At 38.3% G+C, this 25695-nt stretch overlaps 1 protein-coding gene across 1 annotated transcript; it reads left to right on the top strand.

The window, feature by feature from the left end:
* Window positions 1–840: 840 nt before the first annotated feature.
* On the top strand, window positions 841–1278 carry LOC149827577 (uncharacterized). Its single transcript, XM_090018535.1, has one exon. It carries the CDS (start codon window positions 841–843, stop codon window positions 1276–1278), a length of 438 nt encoding a protein of 145 aa, XP_089874661.1.
* The last annotated feature ends 24417 nt before the right edge of the window (window positions 1279–25695 follow it).

Below are 25695 nucleotides of genomic sequence, written 5' to 3'. Positions count from 1 at the left end.
CAAAAAAATAATAATAATTTAAACCCTAAACCTAACAAAAAGAATTATTGTCTCAAACTTGTAAGCAAAAAGGATTTGAACTCTAAAACTCATTGCTTGCAAGCCAGACGCTTTAACCATCTTTCACTCTATGATATAAATAATTGTAAAATATATTTATTATTAATTAACTATTGAAGCAACCGTAGGGCCCACTCAAATTTTCGTGAGGGTATGGAACAAAAAGAGGACAGCCCGGTCGAAGGGCTGCCTTTCCCTTTTTAAGGCTTTTTCACCTGCTCTCTGTCTCTCTCTCTCTCTTCCCAGTTGTCTCTCATCAAAGCTTGACCGAGTTTGTAGGCCTTCTTGTTCTTCCCGGCAGACGAGGCCGTCCTCACATTCTCTCTCATCAATCGGGGAAGAACCTGTCAAAGCGCGTCGGTTTGTGATTGGTGGGAGATTCGAAAACCCGCCCTCCACCCCCCCTACCGTTTCGGCGTCCCTCTTATCAACCCCACTCCTTCCTTTCCTCTCGGACGACCATCCCGACGAACTGTCACCGTCGGGCCGGCCCATCCCTTCCGTTATGGCCAACTTCCAGCCGGACCTCGCCTTCTCCTGACCAATAACTGTCTCTCAAGGCGATTTATCACACCGAAAAATTGCACTCGAGATCGGAGACCTGGCCGCGCTGGTCTTAGCCCGCCTTACTTACGGTCGCTTTCCCGGTGGGGTCGCTGAGTCTGTTTTGTTGACGATGAAATCAGAATCTTTGCTTTTGTGATCGACCTGACGTTTTGTTAGTTCGAGAAAAATACCAGCATTGGCCGGTGGTGGTGGTGGTGGTTGTGGTGATTAGGGATGTTGGTCGATCATGGCGTCAAGACGCCTCCGCCAATAGTGCACCGGCCGGTGGACCGTCGGCAACCCCTGATGAAGAAGGAGCCTCCACCGTGCTCGCCGTTCGGGGAGGTAGCCGGCGGCACCGCCGCCGAGTGCGCGGCAGTGTGGTGCTGTTGCCCGTGCGGGCTTGTGAACCTGGTTGTGCTGGCCGTGGTGAAGCTTCCGGCAGGGCTCTGTCGGAAGGCTCTGCGGAAGAAGAAGCGGCGCATGGTGGGGAATAAGAGGCCGGGGCTCCTCCACGAGCGGAAGCGCGATGACTCGGTGGTCCCACAGGTACACCCGGCCCCGCCTGACTTCCCAGACCGGTCGCCGGAGACGGAGGCATCACCGATCGACGATGAGGTTTGGGTGAAGCTCTACACGGGGTTCTGGAGGAACCCTTCCGAGAGGGAGTGAGAAAACGTTCCTCTTTTTACCCTTTTCCCTCGCTGTTTTACTATGTTGGTCGTGGTAAAAACCGCTTCTTTTTACGTTTGTCTTCTTACCTCTCTTCTTCTTTTGTTTTCTGTCGTCCCCGTAAAAAACTGAAACAAGAAAAAAGAAAAAACAACGATGGATTGAATGAAGAACTATCGTGTGACCAATGATTGTTGATGATGTTGATTTGTGTAATTAAGATGAGATTTGGTATTTCTTGATACCCATGAATTTTTGTGGAAGCAATCAACGGTTTGTCGTTTTTTTTTATTTGGATTTCCTTAGTGGTTTGCACGAACGATTCAAAGGGTCAAGTTTTCAACTTTCCACATTAGTTTATGTTATCTTGGTGTTGTGTTATAGTACAGTGTAGTGACGTAGATTTTACATTTAAATATAATTAGTTATGATAATAAATCTCTCATGTTTTATTGTCAAGCTTGTTGGTGTGAATTGTGACCGTCACCGTGGGACATCACGAGTTAGAAACCATAGAACGCATCTTTTCTTTTGTCACAAGGTCTTGGGTGCATTTGGGTTGGAAATCAGTTTCATTGATCCCTTATGTCATCCTTATCTTCTGGGATTTCATGTTCTAATCAAATACAGTTTCACAATGTAAATCAGATTACAATACAACATGATATGCAAATTAAATCATTGATTCAAATAGTAATAGGGTTCAAGTATGTCACGTTCAGTTTTAAACCAAAATTTAGACAAGGGCAACATATCAAACATATGCACATAACAGAATAAAAATAACAAGAAAAACATGTTAATATTCTGCAATATGCTAAGGTGTATAAAAATATTCTCCTTAGAAAAAAATTTCCCTCACATATGATGCAAGAAGAGTGGCGTCCTTCCCCTAGGATACAGTAGCCTTAGCGATCTGGATCGGTGCACTCTGATGATAGATCGACATTCGAAAACAACCTCTGAGAACGACTGTTACAGAACTCCATTTTCGAAAAACACCCATAAAGAAGCAAGAGAGAGCAGGGAGAGAGAAAAACAAAAACTTTAGAGTCACTTGCGTCCTCTATAACCGTAGCCCTCTAACCATGTTTTATAACCCCTGAACGGGTACTAAAACGTGGAAGAGACCCGTTACCATTTACGAAGTAACGTAACTCATCAACAGAATGATTCGTTAATCATTTTCTCTTTTCCTTTTTATTTAATCCAAATAAAAAAAGATTAATGCAGGATAAAAAGAACATTGGACTCAGATAATGGATATGGCCCTAAAGGGCCAATTACCCGAACCTACCACGATGAGCACATGCGCATATGTGTGGTAGGCATCCCATCCCCTTGTTCTTTGCAACAAGTGATAGAATCTTCATGTAGGTTATAAACCCCACAACCTTTTTTAGATTCTTCAATATGGGACTATTTCACATCATCAAAGTCCAAAAGTATTCCAAAAAGGAGTGGTCCCCAAATTGTTTTCTCCTTTGAATTAATTCATCTCTTCTTACATCCAACATTCCCCCACAAATTCAAAAACTAAAAATAAGAAGAAACAAAGATGCAAGATGAAGTAATCTGCAACAGGACAAATCATGCATTCAGTAATGGTTCCTTCCGGTTTGAACAACTTCCTTAGTTGGCTAACTTTACCCCCACAGAAACGAAGTGAACTAAAGTCTTGAACTTGAACCTTTGGTGTAGTAGTATCCATTAGCAACAACATGATAAAGGTTCTGGTTGTAATCTTTAGGGGCAGCGCGTTAAAGGCCTTATGCCGGAATCCTGTTTCATGAGTGACTTCAGGAATAACCCAATTCCTTAAACTATGGCCAAATTGATGCAATGTTATGGTGAACTCGATACACACCGATCCACGATCCAAGATCTAAACGGATCCAAACACATGCGGAAGCTAATATGATGCATAGTTTGAACAGAACTCTGGAAAATAGATTTTTGGGACCTGTGCACATTGTCTCGACAGAGGCGGTCTAAATGAAAGTTGTGCACAACTCGCACAGATTTCCAACAAATCCAAACACACTAGATTTGGGGTACGAACGTCCGCTCCACGGACTCATCAACGGGACTGCTAAACAAGTTCAACTCAGATTTATCGTATTTCAGGGACAGATTGTTTGAAGTGAATTTTGACCCCTCAAACGTTAGAGTTTGTGAAAACTCACAACTGACGAAAGGAAGGTCAAATCCCAACCTTTTCAGAACACTAAAGATTGTAATTTTTGGAATTTTCTACAGTCCTCTACGAAGTTTTGAATTTCGGAATGATATGAGTTATTGTTTCAGAAAATAAAATTCAAAGATTCGACAGTAGTAGAAAAGATCAATATTTTTGAGGCAACTAAGCAATAATTCAATCAAAACCAAAAACATGAAAGTTGTAGGTCTAGATTACAACTTTCCACAGAATCAAAAAAATCAAAATTTCATTCATGGAATCTTCAGATAATCAGAAAATACCGAACACTATTAAGTTGGTTCTGTAGTAGAAATGTAACAGGGGACTTCTGTCAGTTTGACAACTTGACAGACAATTTCAGAGGTTCAAACGGACGAATCACAAATAAGACTCAACTACAAAGTTGTAGACAATTGTCTCAGCTTTTCATAAAGCTAAAGAACACAAAAATCCGTTCAGAAATGAGTCCAACATTGATGTTTTATCAGAGACATCTCTGTTATCTCGTAACAGGAATTTGGTATTTTTAAGGGGATCTGAGTTCATACACATCCAACAATAGCCCCGAATAAAATTAGATCACATGAGTCAATTCTTAACATAAACCCTTTTAAACATGTATTCACCACTCCTTAATGAATCAAAATAGTTTAATAATGATAAATTAAGAATAATCACAACACAGATGCGAATAAGAGTAACAAGAGACTAGAACGAAGAACCGATGAAGATATTCAGGCTGAAATCAATAATGACCGTCATTGAGAAGCAACCAACGCCACAAAATGAACCACGAACAGTAGGGATGGATTACCAACCACCACGAAGAAGTTTGGTACAGCGACAACAATTGTAACCTCTCATAAGGTGATACACGGTTTCACCTTCTTCTTCAAGCAACCTTCCACCAAACATCCACACTCAAAAGCTTTTCTCAAGCACCAACCACACCCAAAGCTTGATTTTTCTCACTCTAGAACCAGCCACACTACCAATTTCGAAAATGAAGAAGTCCCCTCACCCCTTGGTCTGCCTCTCTAGTTAAAGGCTTAGGTTGCTTGGGAAGAGCCACAATAAAGAGACCTTGGCCTTCCCAAGCTTTGCACCAAAAATGAGTGTGCAAGCTTAGATTTTGTCAAATGCTAGTAACTCCACCAACAGTCCATTTTTGACTTTGGGCTGGTCAACTTGAATTCAAATGAGGTTCAAGATGGACCATACTAAAGTGGTGCCACTTACGACCCCCCTCATAAAGAAGGATCAAGATCTGGATCCAAATAGGCTTCGAATTGGATCCTACACCAACACCAAGAGAGAAGCAAATTTGTGAAAAAATAAAAACTACCCTTGGATCCCATACACCCTCTAGTATCACAAAAAAGATCCTACAGGGTACCAGAACTATCCGAATTCGTAGAATCTAGCTCCTAAAAAAATAAAAAAAATTACATGAAATAACTATTGATGAAACAATATCCAAAAATATGATTCCGTAATGGAATCAAAGCAATAAAAGGATCACGATGAGCATCGACTAATTGAGAGATCCACTAGGACCACAGATGTCCTGTAAGCGTGTGGATCGCCTTGGGTAGCGATGTTCGGAATGGGTTTGGATATTTGGATTGGGATCCAAATTCGCTTCTGTCTCTAGATGCTCTGCATCATCCCCCCCAGGTTGAAAAGGCTTCATCCTCGAAGTCGACTCCTCGTCTTCAGCATCACCACGGTACCGCTCCAAGAGTTTGACGTTGAACACATTCAAAGTTTTGAATTAAGGCGGCAACTGAACCCTGTAAGCATTAGAATTAATGATGTCAGTAACTGCACAAGGACCAATGCGCTTAGGCGCCAACTTACCATGCAACTCAGGAGGTAAACGTTCTTTAGTAAGAGTAACCCATACCGGATCTTCAAGTTCAAACAATACATGTCGATGCTTCTTATCATAGCTTGTTTTATACTTACTGATGTTGTCTTGAAGATTCAAATGTACTTGTTCATGAATATCTTGCAACAAAGAAACACGATCTTGAACAAAATTTAAAACAGGACCAACAATAGAAATAGGAGCTAAGTCAACAGGAGAACATGGATTAAAACCATACAAAACAGTAAAAGGGTTAAATCCAGTAGAACGATTCAGAGATTTATTGAAGGCAAATTCAGCTTGTGCAATTATTTGAGTCCATGACATAGGTTTATCATTAATTAAAGCTCGCAACAAATTTCCTAAGGACCGATTAACAACTTCAGTTTGACCGTCGGTCTGAGGATGATGCACAGTGCTAAATTATAGATTGGTTCCTAACTTTTTTCATAATTGACGCCAAAAATGACTTACAAATTTAACAACTCTATCAGAAGTGATAGTTTTCGGAATGCCATGCAATTTATAGATTTCCTTGAAAAACAAATCCGCAATATGAGATGCATCCATGGTTTTTCTACACAGAATGAAATGAGCCATTTTTGTGAATCGATCGATGACCACAAAGACAGAATCAAGACCATGAGAGGTCTTAGGTAATCCTAAAATGAAATCCATGGTTATATCTTGCCAAGGTTTTTCAGGAATAGGCAACGGCAAATACAACCCAGCATTTGTGACATTTTCTTTTGCGATGTGACATGTATGATATTTCTCTACGAATCTATTCACTTCCTTTTGCATGTGGGGTCAAAAATATGTTGAAGACACTAAATGCATTGTCTTGTCCTGACCAAAATGTCCCTCATTATGTATCTCAGAAATAAATCATTGCCTCAGCGAACATTCTGGGATACAAAGTAAATTGCCTTTAAATAAAAATCCATCAACCAGTGAGAAATTGTCATGAGGATGACTTGTCATTTCATTAATAATTTTTGAGAAATAGTTATCTGACTCATATAATGACGTGAATTCCTCGAAACCCCAAACAGATGGTTTTATGGTAGACAAGAGAATGGTTTTCCTACTTAAGGCATCAACGACAGCATTATCCTTTACTGCCATATGTTTCAGAACGAATGTGAACTCTTGCAGATATTCTACCCATTTGGCTCTACGGGCATTCAACTTATGCTGACCATTAATGTATTTAAGAACCTCGTGGTCAGTATGGAGAATAAATTCTCGATGCACCAAATAATGCCTCCAGTGCATTAATGCTTTGACGATAGCATAGAATTTCTTATCATAGGTACTATACTTCAATTTGGCTTTATTCAGTTTCTCACTAAAATAAGCCACAGGTTTACCTTCTTGACTCAACACAGCACCTATACCTACACCAGATGCATCACATGACAACTCGAAAGCAAGATTAAAATTAGGCAATACTAATACTGATGTCGAACAAAGATAGGATTTCAAACGCTCAAATGATTGTTCAGACTCCGGATTTCATTGAAAGGTCTTATCTTTAATACAATCGGTCAACGGAGCAGCAATACTGCTAAAATGCAGAATGAACCTCCTATAGAAGGAAGCTAACCCATGAAAGCTAGGCACGACACTAATGGAGTTTGGCACAGGCCAATCTCGAATCGACTCGACTTTTGAAGGGTCAATAGATATACTTGTCGTCGAGACCACGTAACCAAGGAATAAAACTTCAGTGGCCCAAAAGACACACTTATCGATAGATGCATAAAATTGTTCCTTTTTTAGGATATCTAACACTAAACGTAAGTGTTCTAGATGTTCAAGTTTGGTTCGACTATATATGAGAATGTCATCAAAATAAATGACCAGGAATTTACCTATGTAAGGTCGAAAAATTTGATTCATGATTCTCATGAAGGCAGATGGAGCATTGGATAGACCAAATGGCATAACGAGCCATTCATAGAGACCATCATGAGTTTTAAACGCGGTTTTCTATTCATCGTCAGGCCTAACTCGTATTTGATGATATCCGCTACGCAGATCTAACTTAGAAAATATCTTTAAACCAGTCAATTGGTCCAACAGATCATCCAATCTCGGAATGGGAAACCTATACTTGATGGTTATCTTATTGATAGCTCGACTATCAATGCACATCTGCCACGTTCCATTCTTCTTGGGAACAAGAAGAGCAGGAACCGCACATGGACTAAGACTTTCACGAATGTGACCCTTAGTCAGCAATTCTTCAACTTGTCTACGAAGCTCTTCATACTCCGTAGGACTCATGCGATAATGCGGAGCATGTGACAATACCGCGCCAGGGTGTAGATCAATATGATGTTGGACTTCCCGCAGAGGGGGTAATCCGTCCAGTAATTCATCGGGAAAGACTTCACGGAATTCCTCTAAAAGAGTTGTGACTCTAGGATCTGTGGTGTCAGACTTTGACTCACCACGCAATGAATCAGAATCAACAAAGAACAAGAAGTAACACATGCTAGATTGACTCAGAGCCTCTTGGAGCTTGTGTCTAGCAATAAAACCACTTGAAAGTTTAACTTTTGAAGGAGCAAGTTTGGATGAAGTGGGGTGGGAAATTTGAGTGGAAACTGGAGTACGAGAAGATGAAGCAGATGACGAAGATGAAGACAAAGGTGGTAGATCCTTGGATGGCTTCAAATGGATATTCCGCCCCTCGAATGTGAACAAGTATGAGTTGGATCGACCATTATGAATAACGGAATGGTCATACTGCCATGGTCTTCCGAGTATGATATGACTAGCATCCAGGGGAAGCACATCACACCATACTTGATCGAAATAGGTGTTTCCAATCAGAAATTTGACCAAGCATTGTCGGTCGACACGAACATAAACGCTCTTTTAGAGCCAGGACATCTGATACGGATGGGGATGAGTCTTACAACTCAAACCTAGCTTAGTCATGGCTTCAACTGAAATGACATTCTCACAGCAACCTGAGTCTATGATGAACCAACACACTTTCCCATTAATGGTGCAAGCGGACTCAAATATGTGAGTTCTTAGCCACTGATCACTCATTTCTTGCCTCAGGGCTAAACAAACTTGCCTCGTGATGAGTGCTTCACCTCGATCAGGTAGCAATATATCCTCTTCACAAACTCTTCTTTTGGTTCTTCTTCAAAGGATTCAATCTTTGGGTCATAAATGGGATCAAACTCAAGATTGAATTGAACATCCTCTTCTTCATGAATTCCTTCAACGAATAGGGCTTTGCCATGACATTCAGTGGACTTATGACTGGGTTTCCCACAAGTATAGCATTTGATGGGAGTGCTCGAACTGGAGGTTCTAGTCTGGTTTTCTATCGGGCCATTCTGGCTCGCAACCCTAGGTGAGTTTGACACATTGGGGTGACGGTAGGGTGGGGCAACTTTCGTACTGGGGACCGTAGGAGCTCGCACTACTGGTCTAGTCACAGGACTAGGCCTAGCCAAAGTCTTCCTCTGGGTGGACCTCAACTATTAACGTGCCTTTTGATGTGCTTCAGACACAGTCCAACACTCTACGAAGTTCAACATATCTTATAATTGGAAGTTCAGTCCTCCAATATACTTCGAAACTAATTGTTCTTCACTCTCACGGATGTCGTTCTATGCCACGAGATCATGAAATTCTTTAGTGTATTGATCCACCGATCTGGTTTATTGTTTCAGACTTTGATATTTCTGATATAGCTCACGATGATAGTTTAACGGAAAAAATTAAGCACGAAGCTTCTGCTCCATGTGCTCCCATCGCTCAATCGGGGCTCGACCCTAATGTCTGCGTGTCTGCTTGAGATGACGCCACCTAGCTGCAGCTCGACCCTTTAATTTGAGGGATATTAATCCCACACGATGATCTTCGGGTACCTCCTTAAATTCAAGGATTTTGCGAACTTCGCTAATCCAATCCAGAAATTCTTTGGGAGTTCCAGTTCCTTTGAATTCTGGGATATCAAAACGTAAGCCTGAATCCCAATGGGATCGCCGCAGCTGTAGGTTATCTCTTCTCTCTGGACTTCATTGATGTGACTTGAAGTCATTAGCAGAATCATATGATTGAGTTTCACAGTTTCCTCGAGAACTGTGCAAACTCCTCTCATCACGTTGATCGTTAAATCTAACATTTTCGATCATCTGACAAGTTAAATCTTCAACTCGATGATTAGCCTCAACGAGTTGTCTTTGCAAATCACGTACCTCATATCGGTGGTCACGATCATCGTTTCTCCTATTAAAATTATTTTGACATCGATCGCCCATTCGACCACACCAAAAGATTTTCTCATAAGGTGATACACGGTTTCACCTTCTTCTCCAAGCAACCTTCCACCAAACATCCACACTCAAAAGCTTTTCTCAAGCACCAACCACACCCAAAGCTTGATTTTTCTCACTCTAGAACCAGCCACACGACCAATTTCGAAAATGAAGAAGTCCCCGCACCCCTTGGTCTGCCTCCCTAGTTAAAGGCTTAGGTTGCTTGGGAAGAGCCACAATAAAGAGACCTTGGCCTTTCCAAGCTTTGCACCAAAAATGAGTGTGCAAGCCTAGATTTTGTCAAATGCTAGTAACTCCACCAACAGTCCATTTTTTACTTTGAGCTGGTCAACATGAATTCAAATGAGGTTCAAGATGGACCATACTAAAGTGGTGTCACCTATGACCCCCCTCATAAAGACGGATCAAGATCCGGATCCAAATAGGCTGCGAATTGGATCCTACACCAACACCAAGAGAGAAGCGAATTTGAGAAAAAATAAAAACTGCCCTTGGACCCCATACACCCTCTAGTACCACAAAAAAGATCATACAGGGTACCAGAACTATCCGAATCTGTACAATCCGACTTCTAAAAAAAATAAAAAAAATTACATGAAATAACTATTGATGAAACAATATCCAAAAATATGATTCCGTAATGGAATCAAAGCAATAAAAGGATCACGATGAGCATCGACTAACTGAGAGATTCACTAGGACCATGGATGTTCTGCAAGCGTGTGGATCGCCTTTGGTAGCGATATCCAAAATGGGTCTGGATATTTGGATTGAGATCCAAATCCGCTTCTGTCGCTAGATGCTCTGCTTCACAAATATTCACACTCACATAGGTGGGCTTCTCTAGAGGTGCACTGCTAACATCTCGTCTAGAAGGCATTGAACTCATTCAGAGTTTTCATTCTTCCTTTACTTGCAGCTACAACACCTTTCTAGAGTAATCAGGGAAAAGGATATAGATACATAGTATCACATTAAGAATGTGCTATCAAGTTCACCCTACAGCTTGTTATTACCACATTGAACCTACTTTGTGAGATCTTCACTCAGATAGGTTGGGTTGCCACTGTAGATGGACTACTGATGGGTTTCAGTCTCATCCCCTCTCTTGATTTTAAGATTAATTACTTGTCCTGTCCTTTCGTTAATGAATCAGTTGTGTTCTCTTTGGATCCAACACAATCCACAGCAACCACTAACTGAGACACCAGTTCTCTTACAGATTTTATTCTGACTTAGGTGTGTCTTCTCTACTTTTTATTATATTTTGTGTTTTTAATCTTTGCAATTATGGTCATATTGTCACAATGCACAGATATCGCAGGAATTGGTTTGCTCATTAAAGAAAGTTCCTCTATAAGTCCCTTTAACTATTCAGCTTCTATTCCTGTAATATCTAAAGCACAGAGCTCAACCTCAAAAGTAGATCATGACAAGATGGTCTGCTTTACTGACCTCCAGCCGACTGCGCCGCCACCCAAGGTAAATACATATCCTATTACGCCATAACTCCCCGAGTTCATGGCTATCCATCTCGCGTCACTATATCTCTAAAGTACGGCAGGAAATCTCTTGTATTGCAAACTCAAGAAAATAGTTCCTTTCAGGTACCAAAGTACCATATTCAATGCCTTCTAATGAGTGCAATTTGGACAACTTGTGTATCTACTTAATTTTATCACAGAGAATGAAATATTTGGTCTCGTGCAATTCGCAAGATATATCAAACTTTCAATAATCTGAGAATACCTTAATTGAGACATAGGAACACCAGTCGTATTCTTATAAAGAGGAGTAGAAGGGTCATATGGAGTTGTTACAGATCTTCCTTTGTCATAGCCAAATTTTCTAAGTACTTTCTCAACAAAGTGAGATTGAGAAATAGTTATTCTATCAGCTAAACGAGTAAATTTTAAGCCTAAGATCACATTTGCAATACACATATCCTTCATATCAAATTTACTACTAAAAAACGACTTTGTCTTATTCACAATTCTCATATTGGAACCAAACAATAGAATATCATCTACATACAGACATAAAATGATATATGCATCACTTTTAACTTTGCAATAAACACATTTATCATATTCATTGACAACAAAGCCAAATGATAAAATAACTTTATCAAATTTCTCATGTCATTGTTTAGGGGCTTGTTTTATTCCATATAATGACTTAACATGTCTATAAACTTTATTTTCATTACCAAGAGCCACAAAACCCTCAGGTTGATCCATATAGATTTCTTCTTTAAGATCGTCATTCAAAAATGCAGTCTTCACGTCCATTTGATGGATAGAAAGATCATAAATGGAAGCTAGTATAATAAGCATCCTAATTGTAGTCATCCGTGTAATCAGAGAATAGGTGTCAAAATAATAAGTTCCTTCCTTTTGTTTGAACCTCTTGGCAACCAGTCTAGCCTTGTACTTATCAATGGATCCATTTGGTTTTAACTTTTTCTTAAAAATTCATTTGCACCCAATAGTAGAGCTACCACGAGGGAGGTCAACAAGTTCTCAAGTGTCATTAGAGACAATGGAGTCCATTTTACTCTTTATGGCTTCTTTCTAATGCCTTACTTTAGGTGAAGCCATTGCATCTCGAAAAGTGGAAGGATCATCCTTGATAAGGTAAGTGATATAATCACTTCCCAAATCCTTAGTAATCTATAGTATTTTGCTCCTTCTTGGTTCAACCACTTCCTCGGACTCATTTGGTCCAGAGTGGAAACAAGATGGCTCAACCCCCACATCTGTCATCATTTTCACATGTTCAAAAATAGAATCAGAAGTTGAAGGTATATCTAAAGAAGAAAGATTCTGAGGTATACCAACTTTCATGAAAAATACATCTTCAAAGAATGTAGCTTCTTGAAGCTCAACAATAGAATTTACATCTATGTCAGATATCTCAGACTTAATTACTAAGAACTTATAAGCGTAGTTATTCTCTACATAACCCAAAAAGATAGCATCTACCATTTTAGGACCCAGCTTCTTTCTGTTGTGCTCTGGGACAAGTACATTTGCAAGGCAGCCCCACACTTTGAGGTATTTTAAGCTAGATTTCTTATTTCTCTAGAGTTTAAATGGGCTACTATCCTTATGTTTCTGGGAAACTCTATTCAGAATATAGTAAGTCGTATTTAGAACATCCTCCCACATATAGGTAGATAATATAGAACTCTCAAGTAGAGCATTTATCATGTCAGTTAAGGTTTTATTCTTTCTTTCTGCAATCTCATTAGATTGAGAAGAATTCGGAGCGATAAACTCATGAACTATGCCAACGGATTGGTAATATTTAACTAATTTGTTAGACATTTATTCTCCTCCTCTATCAGACCTTAATCTTTTAAGTTTTCTACCAGTTTGTGTTTTTGCTTCATTCTTAAAAATGAGAAACTTATCAAAAGCTTTATCTTTTAATTTTAGCAGATATACATAACAGTATTTAGTGTCATCATCTATAAAAGTGATAAAGTATTTTTTATGATTTCTAGTTAACACTCCATTAAACTCACAGATATCTGTGTGCACCAAATTCAATATTTCAGAATCTCTAACAGTCGTATAAAATGGTTTTCTACATTGTTTTGCTTGAACACAAATTTCACACTTTTTAGTTTTATCTATAAAATGTTCAGAAATTATCTTCAAGTTCATCATGCATTTTATAGAATTAAAATTCATATGACCCAATCTATTATGCCATAAATCAGATGATTCTATATTATAAGCAACATTAGACAGTGAATCAAATGAAATATCATTATCTAATTTATTATTGCAAACATGTTCAACACGAAGTTTAAACAAACCATCATCTAAATACCCATTGTCAATAAATGTTTCAGAATGCAAAATAATAACTTTATTACATTTAAAATTAAACGCATAACCATCTCTAACTAGACATGAGCCACTTAAAATATTTCTTCTAACTACAGACACATGGTGCACTCTGTATAGAGATAGAACTCATCCTGAAGGGGACTTCAGGTCCATGCGTCCAATCCCCAACACCTTTGCAGTCATGGAATTACCCATAGTCACAGATCTGCCTGCATCGGCCTGATAATAGACAAAGACAGACTTATCAACACAAACGTGCACATTAGCCCCAGTGTCAACCAGGCACTCAGTTGGATCATAAACATGATATATTTAAGGGTTAACAGAAACATACCCTATATTGGTCCCAACGACTTCAGTCACCATATTGACTTGAGGCGTACCATCTGTGGTCCCATGAGCCTTGGCCTTCTTGGAAAGACATTTTTTGGCTCAGTGCCCAACCTGTCCACAGTTCTAGCAAAGTTTGTTCTTTGTCTTTTTCTGGATTTTGGCCTTAGGTTTGAATTGGTTTTTCATTGCAGGTTTCACTTTTTTACCCTTGCCTTTAAAAGATTCGATCATCATATTCATTTTAGGCTGTTCAGTTGGCATCATAACTTGTTTTTGACTCCTATGCTCTTCCTCAATGGCTATGGCTACCATAAAATCATCAAGGGAGATCTTTCCTCTATGATGCTTGAGAGACATGCCAAACACTACCCAAGACTTAAGAAATTTTTCCATGATGGTCATGACTTGAAACTTCTCAAGAAGTTTCATAGCAGCCTCAGCCAAATTATGAAGCAATAACAGAAACTCATGTGTCTATTAGGTGACCGACTTTCCCTCAACCATTTGATACTTTAGAAACTTGGCAACCGAGTACTTCTCAAGACCTTGGTCTTCGATATTGTATTTTCTGTCAAGTTGATCACATAGGGATTTAGCAGTGGTAGATGATGAACTATATACGTCGAACAGAGTGTTGGACAGAGCCAACAGAATGCAACCATGACATATATCATCCTTCTCTTTTCACTCTACAGCCGCAATAACAGCGGCGAGATCAGGATCAATTTCAGAAATCGAAGAGCATTCGAACTCTAGAACAGATAACAAGCCTATAGTCGTGAACCAGATTTTTATGCATTGTTGCTAACGCTTGAAATTCTCACTAGCAAATTTTTCAGGCATACCGAACATGTCTACTTTCGGTATAAAACTAGATGAAATCGACATACTTAAAATCTTCTCTAAGACTGTTAGAATCAAATACAGTATCATAATGCAAATTAGATTACAATACAACATGATATGCACTTTAAACCATTGATTCAAATCGTAACAGGGTTCAAGCATGTCACGTTCAGTTTTAAACCAAAATCCAGATAAGGTCAACAGATCAAACATATGCACATAACATAATAAAAACAAGGAAAACATGTTAATATTTTGCAATAGGCTAAGGCATATAAAAATACTCTCCTTAGAGAAGATTCTCCTCCACATACGGTGCAAGATGGATTCAACGTCCTTCCCCCAAGATACAGTAGCCTTAGTGATCTGAATCGGTGCACTCTGATGGTAGATCTCCCTTCAAAAACAACCTCTGAGAACAACTGTTGCAAAACTCGCTTTCCAGGAAACACCCATAGGGAAGCAAGAAAGAGCAGGAAGAGAGAAAAATAAAAACTCGAGAGTCACTTGCGTCCTCTGTAACTGCAGCCTTCTAACCATGTTTTATAACCTCTGAACGGGTACTAAAATGTGGAAGAGACCCGTTACCATTTATGAAGTAATGTGACCCATCAACGAAACAATCTGTTAACCATTTTCTCTTTTTCCTTTTATTTAATATAAATAAAAAATGATTAATGTGGGACAAAAATAACATTGGACTCAGATAATGGATATGGTCCTAAAGGGCTAATTACCAGAACCAAAACTCAAACCCGGCTCGACACGGCGTGCGCGTGTGTGGTAGGCATCTCATACCCTTGTTCTTTGGAACAAGTGATAGAATCTCCATGTAGGTTATAAACCTCATAACCTTTTTGAGATTCTTCAATATGGGATTATTCCACATCATCAAAGTCCAAAAGTACTCCATAAAGAAGTGGTCCCCAAATTGTTTTCTCCTTTGAATTAATTCAGCGTCTCTTCTTATATCCAACATTTCATTGATAAAGTTGTTTTCATCAAATGGATTTCATTGATACAAGTTGTTTTCATCAAATTGGACTCCATTAACATTTAAATTATTGAAATTCAACTTGTGTGGAGGATATTTTGTTGATTGTAAAAGCAACTACTGACAAAGCACAAAATTTTGTGATTTAGAAAATATATTTTTTCATCATGCAAATATGATCCAAGGGTCCATTTAATATTAAATCGATCATGTTGAATCTATCTATAAGGTCAGATTTGATCTAAACAACCTCCATCATAAGATTTAAGAGGGGTATAAAGATGGGGGATGACATAGGGGGTGAGTGGAAACGAACTCGGATTCTATGGGTAAGTGGGGGCCTCAAAGGTTTTGCCAACACAAGGTCAGGCAATGTAGGTGACAGGAGATTTTCCCTTGGCCTATTAAAAAAAGAAAAAAATATATTAGGTGTTGTATATTTTAAGCTTGCTTTTGACGAACATTTTGAAATTAAAATATAAAATATAAAATTTTGGAGTGATTTATTGGGATTTTTATTCACAATAAACAAAATTTGAAATTTTTCTTATGGATCAAGGTGTCTTGTTGTACTTTGATGTAGCCATTGATTTCTTTGAGGCATGTTTTCAACGCCTTGTGACTCTTTGGCAATATACTTTCCTTGACTTAGACATGAAAGTTTAGATTTTTTATCCTATATAATTTTATCTCAAGAACATAGAATGCATCTCTCATGTCTTTCATTTTAAAATGTGAATTCAATCATTACTTAGTTTTGACAATCATATCATTATCATTTCTAATCTATTGTATATTATTTACATAAAGAAACATAATTGCAAACTTACTTTCATCTTTTCAAACATAAATACAGTGATCAAATATACTTGGTACATATCTAATACGAGTTATAGCTTTATGAAATGTCAAATACTATTGTCGTAATGACGGTTTAAGTTCATATAAAAAAATTTCAATATATACACTTTATATTCTTGGTCTTTAACCATATAACCTTCTAGTTGTTTTATAAAAATGGTTTTCTTAAGATCTCCATTTAAAAAATACATTCTTAACATCTATATGATAAACATCTAGATTGTAATGTGACACTATAGCTAAAATTATCTTTATAGGTGCAAATTTTTGCAACAAGTGAATATGTATCAATATAGTTCAATTATTCTCTTTACGAAAAACCTTTTTCAACTAATCTAACTTTAGACTTGTCAATAAATCCATCTGATTTGTACTTGTTTCTCAAAACCCATTTACAGCTAATGGGTTTTTTTTTCAAGTAGATGATTTTTCTTAATAGACTCAATTTCTTTCTTCATGAATTTTGCCTTGTTTGATAATTTATGTGAGTTGATTATTTCATTATAAGTTGGATTATCAACTATTTCATCTAGATCTATTGAGTAACACGATTGGTTCGTTACTTGATTGAACATCAATTGGTTCAAATGAATCATCATAAGTGAGATCATATGGATCATGATCATCATCTTCAAGAACATCAATGTCAAGATTTTGATCTTCTAAAAATTCAACATCTTATTTTCAACGAAGCCCTTATTAGGATCATAACATTTATATCCCTAGAACCTTTTTGGATATCCAATGAATATGCATCTAATAAATCTACTATTCAATTTATCTTTTGATGGATCCAAAATCTTTGTATGAGCTATAGATTCTCATCTTTAAAGATTAGTAAGATCTTGTTTTGTACCAGTCTATAATTTATAATGATAGAAATGTCGGATTTTCAAAAAACTCAATTTAAAATATATATAGTTATGCAAATAACTTCTCCAAAACACCTCGGGTAAAGATGCATGTGATAACATGAAACGAACCATATATAAGAGAGTTCTATTGTATCTTTCTGATACACCATTTTGATGCAGTGTTTTAGGTAGGGGTGGCAATCGGGTCGGGTCAGCGGGTTGGTGGGTTGGGTCAACGGGTTGGCGGGTCAGAATACCTTAACACGAACACGACCCGTTTATTAAATAGGTCGGATGTGGCAAACACGAACACGACCCATTTATTAAACGGGTAACCCGACACAACACAGTTAACCCGTTTAATGAACGGGTCAGGTCGACACGACACGATTACAAGACACGGTGACTGGCCCGTTTATTAAACGGGTCGACCCAATAACATAGACATGATAACCGACCCGAGTAACCCGAATAACACAATTAGAAACACAAAAAAAAAATACAGATTATACTTTTTTCTGCAAATCTGCAATTAGAGGAGAGGTCTCGGGCTCTTGGCTGCGGCTGGGTAGGAAGGAGTTAGGTGGGTGACGAAAGTGTAAAGTTAGGAGTTAAGGTTAGATAAGTTAATATATATATATATAAATATATATATATATATATATATATATATATATACGGGTTGCAGGTTAACGGGTTCGTGTAAACGGGTTGACCCGCCCGCCTAACCCGTTTATTAAACAGGTCAAACGGGTTGGCGGGTTGGCATACCCCTAACACGAACATGACCCGTTTAATAAACAGAATAGGCAGGTCAACCCGTTTACGACACGAACCCGTTTAAGCCAAACCCTAACCCAGCTAAGAAGCGGGTTGGCTGGTCGGGTTAGATTTTGCCACCCCTAGTTTTAGGCATTGATTTTTGTCAATCAATTCAATGCTCTCGGCAATACTCCAAAAATTCATTTGAAGTATATTCACCATCTCGATTAGATCTTAATATTTTGATCTTGCATCCAAGTTGATTTTCAACTTCTCAATGATATTCGTTGATTTTCTTAAATGCATCAATTGTATTAGGTAAATGTATCAATATCTCAAAGAATTATCAATAAAGGTGATGAAGTAAAGTATGGCTTCGTGGGTGTGAACCCTGAAAGGTCTACGTATGTCAATGTGAATTATTTTTAATAATTCAGATGTTATAATCACTTTTTTTGAAAAAGGCTTTTTTGTTATTTTTTCATAAATGTGACTTCACATTTACTAAAGAATTTTTCATCAAAATCTGATAAAAGTTTTAATTTAACTATTTTCTTAATTTTCTTTAAACTAGCATGACCCAATTTTTTTATGTCATTCACATTTATGGATATAATGCACCATCCATGTAAGCAGAAGCAGCATCTACTTTATTCATTTCAAAAATACTCAGCTTGAACAAACCATGTTCTTTGGCCAAATATACCATCAAACTTAATCTGACTATGCTTACCCACAATGATCTTATATGGAATAAACCTGATATCAAAACCCTTATTAGCTAGGGCTGCAACATACATAAGATTCTTCCTTATGGATGGCGATCTTCACGCACCACCACTGGCAAAGTGTCTAGGCTGGTGCTGAATTAAAGTCTGAGGATTGAAAACCCTCTCCCTCAGAGTCCTCACTTCCTCACCTTTTCTATTGTAAGCAGATAAGAGAACAAGTTTCCCTTTGCTGGCCCTCTTCTTCTTCTTTTATGCATATACAAAAATGGGATCTCTTTACAACAAATTAGAGGCTAATATGATCAGGTAAACCTCTTTACTTTTTCTTTTATTTATGATTTTTACTTTTATTTAAGTGCACAAAGCATCAATCACGTCCTTCACAAAATGGGCACTCTCTGCGACCCTATTGATTTTCAACATGAACCGTGAATTAGGGGTTTGAATACAGTGGATGATCCACAACCACCAAAAAGACAAAGAAAGGGAACACAGTGTGCAGTTTGCTGCACACCAACTACTTGATAAAAAAATGACTCAACCTCTTGGTTGAGTGCCTAAGGGGAAGAAGGCACAACACCAACTGTTTGTTTGAATGCCTCAAAGAAGCAACAACCAGTGAACAGAGATATGTGAAACTGGATAGCATTCCTGATTATTGTGTATGTGCAGTCACGTTGGGTAGCAGCGATACACATGAGCATCCGATATGAAGTTGATGTAGAACATGTGACTCAAGCGCAGCAACCACAAACACGAGCAGTTCAGCAAGTAGGAGCAACTACACCATTTGTGTATCAGAACCAGATCCTGGCTCTGATAGTAACGAAGGGTAGAAGCACAGCAAAAAATAGAAGAAAAAGAAGATGCATATGAGTACAAATTTTGAAAAGTTTTACGCCCCCTTCAAGAGGGTTTTCTTTTATGTACTTTCATACACAGTCTGGGCTATAAATAACCTCCCTTGGGTTGTCGTTTCAGCCCAGAATAATAGCTCTCAACTCAACCATCCCAGGCAACCCATAGCCCACTTACTCTTTAATGCATGGATTCCAAAGGTTAAGGCTCCATGGACACTCTAACTGTTATAGGCCACCAGGAATAACATTTTTATACATCAAGGGTAAGGGCAAAACAAATTGTGAATTGAATTCCTTCCAATATCCTTTGAAGAGATTGTCATTTTTAAAAAGTGGCAAAGATGGCATCTTTTTATCATGGCTACCCTTTTTCTAGGTTTATGTATCGTATGATATCTCTTAACCCTGACATCCTAGTTGCTTTTATGGCTACTAGGGATGTAAACAGTGCAGATTCAAATCGGATGCGGCCAATATCATATTTGGACTAATCTGATATTGTCCAAACAGATTTGAATTCAAATTTGGATGGTGAAAAGCTCATACCAGATCCACTTTTTTGCATGTAAAGAGATTCTGATATTTGTTGGGTTCTGTAACAAAAGATCAAAACTGTATCTGCATCTGATCATAATTGAATATGGTATGGGCTTACCAAATACAACTAAGGCTCTGTTTGGGAGCCCACCGTCAGAGAGGAAGTGGGGGAAACCCAGTGTCCTTCACTGTTTGGGAGATGGGAAAAAAAGGTAAATAAGGATGTTTAGAGAGCATTTGTGGGCGCCATTTCCATATATGGACTGCCATCACAGGGAGGTGGTAGTTTGCAATTACCATTCTGATGCCATCTTTGATGGCCCTCCGGTATTAGTGTCCCAAACAGCTTCCAATAGATTTGGTGAGTACCTGGCCTAACTTTTTAAGGTGCTCCCAAACATCCTAAAAGGAAACAAGGTTTCCTTACCCTTTGTGGATTCCATGGTAACTACCTCCGACTACCGGCTCCCAAACAGAGCCTAAAAGGAGTCGATTTCAATCGAACATCAAATAAAATCCGATTCATTGACATCACTAATGCCTACTAATCCACACTTGTATCAATAATGACACTTTAAGCTCATGATTTGGAGAAAAAAAGAATTTTGAGTGACATAAAAAACTCTAGTGAAATTCATGATGAACATCACCATTTTAAGAACAAAAAAATTAATGTGGTGATTTTATCTTATCGCTATGCATGTATTCAATTTTCTTGGCAATACCTTGCCAAAAGCTAGCATTCAATCATTTACATTATTTGTACTATTTTGATCCTTTTTATATTTTAACCTTATTCCAATTCTTTTATCTTTTCAGATTTTTTCCCCTACATTTACCCGAGGAGAACTTTTAGAACATCCCAAGAAAATCAAAGCCGGCAACAAATCTCCCATCGATGCTTCAAACAAATATTGACATGGTCTTAAGAAATTTGATATGTATTTCTAATAAACAGTGATCCAGCCTCTAGAAAAGATGTTACCAGTTTCAAGAAAATTGATATGATGTTATAAAAACACCAAGATTGTATTTCTTTTATAAAGGTGCCTTAGAATTGAAGTAGTTAACTTACATGTACAATCAGTTATTATTATGTCATAATTTATAATTACACATCCCAATTTTGACCAATTAAAGGTTTTTGGAACTTGGTCTATGGACCCATTATCTCAGAGTATTTAGGATACAAAATAGAGTACTTTCTACTTTATGTGTGTGTGTGTGTTTTATTTCTTTATGACGAAGTTCCCCACTAAGCGGGTAATCTTCGGATCCCACTAGTTAAAGGCACCCGCACACCCGTTGTAGTCGAACCTGGGATGAAGGGGTCAGCACCTTTTTCTCAGGCCCCCTAACACTCTAGCGACCCGAATGGGTGTACTTTATGTGTGTTTTTCAATGCAACATGTCATTTGAATCCAAATTTAAAATGAAAAATTATGGTTAAAACAAATTAAACTGTTCAAAAATCATCATTATAGACAAACCACTTGTCACTTGTTATTAAAAAAAAAAATTGATAGGCAAGATGGGGTTAGGCAGACCCGTACCAGATATCACTTAAGCCCATGTGGCATAGGGATTCGAACCTGGGCCTTCAGCTTGGCACAGGACTCCGATTATCACATGAGATACCACCTCGGTGGTTGTTATTAAAAAAAAATAGTTTATCTTTAATGGGTACTAAATTATTGTTAATCATGCAGCTAGAATTAGCTTCTTGTTAATGAATTTTCTACTTGAGATCAAGGTTGTTAAATGCGATGAGGCGAAGCAAGGCGTTGAGCCTGCTCTTCGCCTCTGAGGCGTACGCCTCTCACAACTGGTATGAAAGTGAAGCAGTGAGAGGGGAGGCAGGGAGCGGCGGTGGAGCAGCTGGCCGGCACGTGGCGGTGGATCCACCGGCACTTGGGGTTAGCACAGCCGACGAATCGGGCGGAGGAGGAAGACTTGGGGATGAAGGAGGGGGTTCTGGAGGTTGATGAGGGCAATTTGCGCATCACAGCATGCCTCAGTACTTTGAGCGTGTGCCTCGCCTCTGAGGCGTACGCTTCAGGTACTGAGGCGTGCGCCTCTCACAACACTGCTTGAGATTGCCATTTTTTACTACATTTGGACCTACAACCGCCAAAAGAACGAGAATTTAAGTAAATTTAACGAATCCTTAGCTTCCATCAAAAATTTAAGTAATATCAAGTAAATTTCTTATTTTTTTGTTATTTAGTTTTATTTTAATTTTTCTATGCATTGGTATCACTAGCTTCCATCAAAACTCATTAGCATGACATTTTTTTTATAACCAGGAAAAAAAATCTTTGCTCATTGAGTTCATTGCCCCAGCCCACTAAGAAGTACACTCAGCTTCAATAGCATGCATCCATGGGTTTTGAACTTGTGACATCCTATCAACTTGGTGACAGTCATAAGTCGTACCTACCAGATAAGCGGTGCCCTTTTGTGGGTGACAGAAATCAATGTTTTTTTTTCTGATAGGCAAGATGGGGTTAGGCAGACCCCCACCAGTTATAGCAGGATATGATAGGGTCCAAAATAGATGTTCCAATGGACTTGGATCTTGCTCTAATAAATACCACTTGGATCCATGTGCAAAACTGAACATAGATTACTATCCATTTCTCTATATGGCAGATTGATCTCTGTAGGGGAGACAATGGGTTGGATTGCGGTGAGTCCTCTGATCCAAATCTTGTTGATCATTCTAAGACGTACCTGGTTCTTAAAATAATCCGAATCCAAGTGCAAATCGGATCCAAAAATGCAGTTGGATTATTTTAAGAACCAGGTACGTCTTGGAATGATCAACTAGATTTGGATCAGAGGATTCGACACAATCCAACCCATTGTCTCCCCTACAGAGATCAATCTGCCATATAGAGAAATGGATAGCAATCTAGGTTCAGTTTTGCACATGGATCCAAGTGGTATTTATTAGACCAAAATCCAAGTCCATTGTAACATCTATTTTGGTCCCTATCATAGCTAGATCCTGCTATAGAAAGAAACTAAATGCAGTTATGGATATTTATCTAAAATTGAAACTGGACTTGGACCCATACACATCCCTGATTCATTTACCAACCAAACATAACAATCGGATAATTGAAAGAACAATTAGTACAAGGGAAAACGAGTTCCACGGGAAAACAGTTTTTCCAATAATGTTTTCATGATTAGAAATATGCAATTTGATGATTACTCATTTGTTTATTCCAAGCCAACATTCTAAGTTATTTCCCATCCCAAGGCATAAAACTGTGAGCAATTAGAAGGCTCCAAAAGCCCAATGGTGCTCCAACCCTTATCATTGACAATAATACCGTAGACTTGCCAGTTACTAGGCAAATACATGTGTTTGTTTATGTTTCTTTTTGGATAATCAGGGAAAACCACCTCACTCAATGACAGGTAAAAATCTCCTTCAATGTTTCGAAACTCATTATGTCCCTTCAACTTGGTGACATTCACAAGTTGGCTCATGGGCTTGTGTTTGAACTCGTGATGTTCCTTTAATTTGGAGACATGCACGAGTCACCCCTGCCAGACGAGCGAAGCTGATGCAGCAGTGGGAGCAACCATAGGGTCCATGTGTATCCATCTTAATTATTTATGTTTTTCTTTAATTATTGTAGTCAGATATTGATTTTTGGATACTGTTCAGATCTTAGTTGAGTTTTAGATCTATTTCAGATTCGTGGTAGGATTAGGGTTTCTAGGGTCCCTCTAGGTTTGTTATATATATATATATATATATATATATATATATATATATATATATATATATATATATATATATATATATATATATATATATATATATTAATTGTAAAGAGGAAAAAAGGAGCATAGATGAATGAATTATGAGTGATTTTTGTGATTTTATGTAATTTTCTCATATTTTCCTGCTTTCTCTCGGTCTTAGCGAGTAGAAGTAGTGTAACATAGTTTTTCTTTGGCGATCGAGGATTCGATTTAAATAAGGGGCCCTAATAGATGTGTGTGTAACCCCTTAGTTATGAGAGTGTCACCTAGCCTTTCAATTATCTTAACCCAAGAGTCTGAAAACCTAATATGCTTTTCCCCGGCCCCGGTGGGGCGGGGGGACCTCAAGGGTTTTACCAACTGAAGGTCAGCCAATGCCGGATCATTGATGGGGGTTTTGGGTGGCTTATCCCCATCCCCCGCCTTAGTTGACTGCTATACCATATGCAATGCATGGAAAGATTTTTTCCCTAGAACTACCCCACCAACCTTTATGACTACCATTTAAGGGCCTTTTTGTTTTAGAGGAGGGAGATGGGAAGTGCCTTTCATATGAAAGACGCGACGTTCAAAAAAGTCAAACAAGAGCATGTACAAGTACTTCTCGAAAGAGAGGTGTGAATGGGTTTTGGTAGGAAACAAGTAATTTCCCTATGAAAACATGGGGGGGGGGGGCAGGTGAGAAGGCATTTATTTCACCAACGATGGGAAAATGTCCACCAAAAATGAAAATGGCCCTTTTCCCACCAGGTTGAGTGATTTAAACCAGCCTTGGGTTCTTTTTACATTTGACAACATGAAATGATGGATTTGATATTAGGGTTCTACTTGATGTTAGTGTCTCTCTCGCGGCGGGCCTAGGAGCAAAGGCCCGCGAGACAACAAAAAGGTGAAAACATGATGGTCCGAAACAGCCTCAATGCACATTGGAAAACCCATGTAACTATATATTATCAGCTAAATCACTCTGAGTACTATTAGAAATGAAAACAAACAACAATTTCATACTACAAGAAACCATTAAAAGGACCAGTTGTGAAATGCTTAAGATTTTTTGATTGAGTGTAGAAAAAGTAATGGAGATCACATATTTTCAAAAACAAATATTGGCCCATCTGTCATCTCCACTCGAATGGTATCCACTTGAACATCTCTATGGTTAGGGATGTAAACGGTTTGAATTCGGATGGGATATAACCCAATACCATATCCGACAAATCGGATGTTGGTTAAATGGATTCAATTGATGAAAAGCTCGTAACAGATTCACTTTTCTACTTACAAATTAATTTGGATGTCCATCAAATTAGAATATTTATCAGATTGGGTAACAAAAAATCAAAGCCATATTCGCATCCGATTTTAATCGGATACAGTTCCGGCTTACCAAATGCAACTAAACTGAATCAAATCAGGTCAGATATGGGATAAAATCCCATTCATTGGCATTCCTATCTTTGATATGACATTGGAAAACAAATGAAAATCAACAATAATTGGCTCTTTGTTTTGGTTATGAAACATATATATGAAATCATGTGTATCCTTTACACCATGAATAGTAAAGAAAATTTCAGCTTCATTAACCTTTTTTGTTGTAGGAGAAACTCTAA

This window comes from Nuphar pumila, chromosome 10 (assembly GCF_984573655.1).
Source record: "Nuphar pumila chromosome 10, dmNupPumi1.hap1.1, whole genome shotgun sequence".
NCBI lineage: Eukaryota > Viridiplantae > Streptophyta > Magnoliopsida > Nymphaeales > Nymphaeaceae > Nuphar > Nuphar pumila.
This window is presented reverse-complemented; position numbering and strand designations above follow the sequence as displayed.

What these genes read in the sequence shown, in the direction of transcription:
- LOC149827577 (XM_090018535.1), top strand. Translation starts at nt 841, where the DNA reads ATGTTGGTCGATCATGGCGTCAAGACGCCTCCGCCAATAGTGCACCGG.